At 47.1% G+C, this 6,298-nt stretch overlaps 1 protein-coding gene across 1 annotated transcript in view; it reads right to left on the bottom strand.

The window, feature by feature from the left end:
• Positions 1 to 300: 300 nt before the first annotated feature.
• Positions 301 to 6,298, bottom strand: part of MEI1 (meiotic double-stranded break formation protein 1) — a 34,113-nt gene continuing 28,115 nt past the window's right edge. The window contains 5 exon segments of the mRNA XM_032207573.1: positions 301 to 576; positions 910 to 1,041; positions 4,002 to 4,079; positions 4,806 to 5,011; positions 5,213 to 5,294. Coding sequence (XP_032063464.1) covers positions 301 to 576; positions 910 to 1,041; positions 4,002 to 4,079; positions 4,806 to 5,011; positions 5,213 to 5,294 — 774 coding nt within the window.

Here is a 6,298-nt window from a genome sequence, read left to right as displayed (position 1 = left end):
GGCAGCTTCTGGACACTTGCTGTACTTTGAAAGTGCACGAGTTATCTTTGGGTTGCCGTGACTCTACAGGCGTATCGGTGTGAGTTAGCACACGGAGGTTAAGTGGCTGCTCATCCTCCAGGGAAATCAACACAGGAATTGCTTCTGCTTTGAAGTCACAGCTGCCCCGGCCTGCTCCCCTTTCATTGTGTCATCTCTGCCTTACAGATGAATGCAATCCCTGTACAGAGAGCTGTCTTTCATCCCAAATGACTCCTTGTTTCCCAAATGTCTTCTCAAATTTGGGGATGATGAGGTATTTCATCCCAAAATTAGCCAGCTGTAGTAACCACCACCAGTTTTTGCACTCTTGTTTGCCTTTGGCTGAAAAACGGTCAGGAACAGCAGATTAAGTGCCCTTTCTATCTCTATCACATCTACCACCCTCACATCTCCTATCAAAGGCTTTAGCCCAGCAAAAGGATACACGATGTCCTGATGTTTTGCACAGGTGCTCCTCTGTCCCGAAAGGTGCTCCAGCAAGGTCCGAATGGTCCCTGCCTCCACTGCCTCCATCTGGCAGTGACTGCTCTGAACCTGTGCAGTCGGAAGCAGGAATGATTTCCAGACCAACAGCAAATTATTGTCCTTGTTCTTTCATCCCTCCCAACAGAGCAACCTTCAAACTTCAAACTTTGATCAAGTGGCCCACGACAACGCTGATGACACAGCTTAGGCAGCTGCTGGCATCGCTCACTTCCCCATCTCACTACTCATCTCTCAAGGCAGCAGGCCAAGCTAGCAGCTGCAGGTTTCCTCATCATCTTACTATCACCTCCTCAAAGGAAGCTTATGGCTCCCCATCAAAGGCTGAAGCAATCCCTTAGGGAACTCCCTTCTCATCTTCCTAAACAGCCATTGCTTTCTTACCTGACGAAGGAAGAGGTGAAGTGCCCGTGATGTGGCCTCCGGCAGCTCTGGCAAGTTGGCTTCTGCTGCTTCCCGAAGAATCAGGCTAATTTCTTTTTGAGAAATAACATTGCTGCTCTGGTACCTCACAAACTTGAACAAAGGGAACGAGAGAGGCATTAGTGAGCAACCCATAGGCTCCAACAATGACACGTCACCTGGGAAGACCTCTTCCATGCAAAGGGATGTTGCAGCACCCTAACCACAGGCCTGATTTTTTATACTACTTCTGACAGAACCAGTGCAAATATCCACGTTGGTGGTGGTCTAGCTAGACTTAGTTTAGGTCAAGAAGAAATTGAAATAATCCAGGTAACCTTTTAAAAGTGAAATAAGAATAACGAAGATTCACAGACCCATCATGTATTCGGGGGTGGAAGGTTCACATTAATAACCCCTTTCTCTTATCTACTGCCATGAGGACTTCAGTATCCTCAGTGTTGCTGCTGGGTAGGAGCACACTTTCTCTCTTGCTCATAGGCCCCACATGCAGCAGGGTCACGGACTGGTAATTCCCTGACCTGAAAATTTACGTTTATAAGGACAAAGACTGGGAGAGAAGCTGTGATGCCAAGCAGAGCTCTGCTCTCCAATGAGCCACAGCATGCTCCCAGACTGCCAACGGCAGCCGCACGTTCTCTGTAGGCTTTCCCTCTCCTCCCCAGGGGCTCTAGGTGATCTAAAACAATGCTACAAAAACACCAAAAGCACAGGATGCGCTCAGTTAGAGCAGTTGGTTTCTGCACAGCGTGGAAGGGAAGTTCACTTGAAAGTACAATTATTACAGGACACAAATATAGTGACGGACAAAACCACAGTAGTATCTGAGACCGTGTATGTACAGGAGGCAAGTTGCAGTAAACAACCCAGATGCACTGTACCAACATAGAGGAACAAAACAGAGCACAGCCCACCCCTCCCCTGCTCACCAAAGTCACGAGTCTGAGAATTTCTGGCTGCAGAACGGATTGCTGGCCCCCATTGAGCAGTGTCAAGAGTAGGAATCGGTGCCAGGGCTGTGAAGCAACGTGCAGTGCTGGGAGAGAAGGAGAAGCCACAGACTGCTTTAAAAAATCTGCCAAGTGACAGGCTGGGCCTGCAAAAGGAGTCTTCCAGTTCTGAACCCATGTTTTCTCTTCTAGACCCCAAGCTGTGAAACACCAAGGGGGCATTTTGCTCTGTTCTTACTCGCTTTTAAATCTGTCACTCTTTGGGCAAGAGTTTAGTCATGAGGACAAAAGCTTAATAGTTTTTTTTAAACAGAATACATTTTGTCCAACATTGTGCTTGTGTGGGATGAGAAACCTTCTCCTGGGGTGCATGTCATAAAATACTGAGGGGATATCTTTAGCCCAAGGATTTAAAAATATACCCTCTGGTTTCAATATGAGGACAAGTTTCCTGACCAGAGGTTTTATTTAGCTGCCGAATACTCTTCAGGGAATGAAGAAAGCCCTATAACATAAGCTGCATGAACTGAGCCTGGGTCTGCATCAGAGAGCGTACTACAGGGACCAGCCAGGCTGATGGCAGCAGTGCAAACAACCAGCAGAGAAAATGTTCTTAATTAAAAGCGTGTAAGATAAGCAGAGGTAAGGCTCAAGGTCACTGGCTGTGACAGTGTGAAATCTCTCACGAAAATTAACTTGCACTACCTTGTATTTACTGCTGTTTGAGAACAGGGGATGGACAACTACAACAGGTCAGCAGATAAAACCTGTTACAGCTTGGCCACCAGGTTTGAACCCTTTCAGAAAGGTCCCTTTTCCACTGGCACCTGCATAACCTCCCTATTGCCTCTACAACAATCTTTTCTGTGGTAAAGCAACACCAAAAAAATCATGTAAAGTGTTGGAAGGGGGGGGGGGATGGGATCTTTTCCCTGGAGGAAATGAGAAAGTACCAGTGCTGTGCACTGAGTGTGCTCTGCTCATCTGCAAGAATCTCTGGACCAAGAGAGGGTTTTAGAAAGCCTCAAAGGAGGAAGCTTCTACAGGCAGAGACCAGGCCACAGCCTTTGCAATGTTCTTGCTTCTTTCAGCCAAACATACTAAAAACCCTCATTCCACCTGGGAGACTTGTTAGCACTGCTGTGAGCTTCTGCACCACTGCAAGAATTTGGACAGCCAAAGTGAAGGGTTCAGCTGCTACTGAAACATTTTGTTACCATAATCCCAGATCAGTGGAAGGTCCCCATAACATGCCTTTTAACAGACTCCCTTCAGCTACTGGCTGTCATTCATCGGCAGTATTACATTTTTATTCAACAGCTTCCCCTCTCCCAACAATGTCCCTTTTGTCTGGTGTTCATTCACTCCGTTCCCTTCTCGCTCAGTGTTTACGTGACTGATTTGAACAGGTCAGGGTACAGAAAACTAATTTTCTGTTCTAAGATCAGAGACAACATCTCTACTTTGTAGGCTGACAATGAGCAGAAGGGTCTACGCTTCCCCTGACTGTACGATGCTGTCATATTTTGTTATACAGCTAGCGTGGTATACATTCAGTCTGACACGGACTCCTGAAAGCAAGGTCTGCATTTGCCCCTGGAAGTCTAGAATTTCCAGCTTCCATTTCCTAAGGCTATTTACTACCCTCTTCTCCCTTCCTATCCCTAAGGGCCAAATGTCTCTGTGTGGAAGACAAATCATATTCATAGCTTTCCTCCCTCCCTTCCTACCCCTTCTATCTTTATGATCCAAAGGTTTGCTAAATTGGGGTGGAATTGACAGACTATTCCTATATTACATCGGTCCCTAAATCCTTCATTTTTACCACATTAGGGTGTGGGGTGGTTGTGACCTTTTTTTCTTTTGGAAAACATCTTGATGCTCAGAGCCAAAGTGAAGGCTCACTCCTAAAGGGGAGCAAAGCACCATGATTTCATCCCACAAAGCACGTAAGATTACCCTTGAGCATACGAATAAATTTTCTTATTGGGCATAAGCTCATTAAACATCTGCTCCAGGGCATTATTGGATGGAGATCAAAGAGCCCAAAATCACTGCAGGAGGGAAACCCAGGAGAAGGAAGGGCAGGAAGACTTTACCAACATCCTGGTTCTTCACATACAGGTATTCCAGTAAGGTTTCCAGGCAGGCAACCACAGCTTGAGAAAGCAGCAAGTCTTTCTGGAATCCCAAGGATGGGGGGGGGAGGAACAACAAAGAAGAAAATACAAACAGTCAAAAGCTATTGCAAGAGGAAAATTCATGAAGTGGCAGGCTCTGAAGAACATGCAGCACTGGAAAATAACAGCTTTCATCTCCTTCACAGGATGCAACGCGCTGAAAATTAGCTGTCATGTCAAGGAGCCAGACAAAGGCAGAAGTACTTACTCAGAGATGAAAAAAATTAAGTAACAATCTCCAAAGAATAAAGGCAGGAGCGCAACATTGCTCAAGGGTGTTAAATGTAAACCGATGTACTGTCCCCTGGAGCCCAACATCACTTGTGTGAGTAAATGCAAACTAAGGTACTTTACCCCCAAAGCACCTCGCCAGCTCTGTACGAAATGGGCTGGGATTTGATACATTTTTCCCACCTCACAGTCCCAATGACTGCAGGGTCCCTGCAGAGCAGGAGATAGGGTACAGAGACTGTCATCAGCACATAGAGTTTAAGCTGTCTAGTTCAGCAGCAGGAAGCACCACGTAGCTTGATTTACCTTCTTTCGCACTGCACCATGCTGCACAAACTGCAGCAAGAGCATTTTCCCTCCTCCTCATCACAGGTCTGCAAGGGGTGGAAAATGCAGGCAGAAGCAAAGAAAAGGCAGACCCGTTTCCTTCTGCACCAGGGTGATTTCTCTTCAGGTTAGTTTATGGGCGTTGTCCCAAAGCTGGTGTTTTATATACCTGCAGGTAGACATGCACCAAAAGGTTCTGCAGGCTGACGAGAAGCGAGAAGACCTGCTGCATGGCAAGGGGGTGCAGGGCAGCATCCTCCAGCGGTGATGGCTGCGGCTGTGTAGCACCCTGGGCTGTGTTCTGGATGACAATCACCAGCAGGGAGGAGGAGAAGTTCTGCCGCAGGACAGCTCTCAGGAACTGCATGATGCTCACTAGACAGGGAGCCTCTCGTTAGTATCAGTGTTTTTCTCTCCCCTGCCCTGCGTGTTGGTGCCTGTGCAAACAAAATGCACTCCCAAAGCTTCCAGGTTACCAGCAGCACCTGCACCGCCCCATCCCATAGTCACCAGTTCTCTCTTGCTGCCCGTAACATGGTATTAACCACCACTTCCACTCAAATCCCCACAACATACCTAACAGCAGGACTGGCTTCTTCTTCCTGAAGATGATTGCATTCAGGACTTCTGTTAGGTCCAGAGTGAGTGTCTGGTGAACCTGGAGGAGAATAAAATACAAGAAAAAATGGTTCGACCAGGTAAAAAGCTTCCTTTTGTATTTTCAGTCCTTAGACATTACTCCATGATAACCATTGAAAAAAGGGGAACAGCAACAGGGTTTCAGGAGTCTGATCCAGAAAGGAAAGGCACATCATTGTGACGTCCAAACTGCCTTTCTGAAGAGAGGAACGTTCAATAGGAACGCTAGGAGGACCTTCTGTAACGGGGTGGCACTGGTTGCATGTCTAAGTACTGGCAAGCCAAAGGCTTCAGTAGCCTTCCACCCATGAGCCGTGTTTATCCAATGGCTTCTGCTAAAGCCACCAGCAGGAACGCTAACAGCTATGCCACAAGGCTGGGTGGGCCAGTCAAGCCCTCATTATTAACACCCACCTGAGCTGAATGTGGGTGATTCACGTTTTCCAGAGCCATTGTTGCCCTGTATAAAACTGCAAGCTCAGGGAGACAGCCTGGCATCGCCCCACAGTCACAGAGGCCAAAGGCTCCCTGCTAGGGCCTCCAGGATGCTTTGTGCAGCTTTAGCAGTACTGAGCAGCAGAAAACAGCAGAAGTGACTCTTCCTCCTATCCTCTCTCCTTTCTTCCAGCAGAAGATTAGAAATACTGCAGCTTAGAAATGTTGGAGATTAGAAGGACTGAAGCATCCTTCAACCACTTCCATTTGCCATCTGTATCTGCAATTTCTTTCCACATCTCTGGTGCAAGAAGGATTTTGGATTGCACACCATAGCACATCAAGCCAGTAAGGTACTGATGAGGCCAAATAACAGGTTTATAAGCCACTAAATGATTGCACTTCAAGGATCCATATGAGCTGAGAGAATGGCTTCCAAAAGATGAAACTCGACATCAGCCACTTGAAGCAAGTCCCTTTTGGGACTGGCACAACACTGACCACTCAGACACAGCCCTGAGTTGAAAATTAAGAAGAAAAATTATGCACAGCAGTTAACAGAGCAGGGGCAGGCAGGTTTTCCCATGC

This window comes from Aythya fuligula, chromosome 1 (genome assembly GCF_009819795.1).
Source record: "Aythya fuligula isolate bAytFul2 chromosome 1, bAytFul2.pri, whole genome shotgun sequence".
In the NCBI taxonomy this organism is placed as follows: domain Eukaryota; kingdom Metazoa; phylum Chordata; class Aves; order Anseriformes; family Anatidae; genus Aythya; species Aythya fuligula.
Note: the sequence above shows the minus strand (reverse complement) of the source record. Positions and strands in the feature narration are given on the sequence as shown.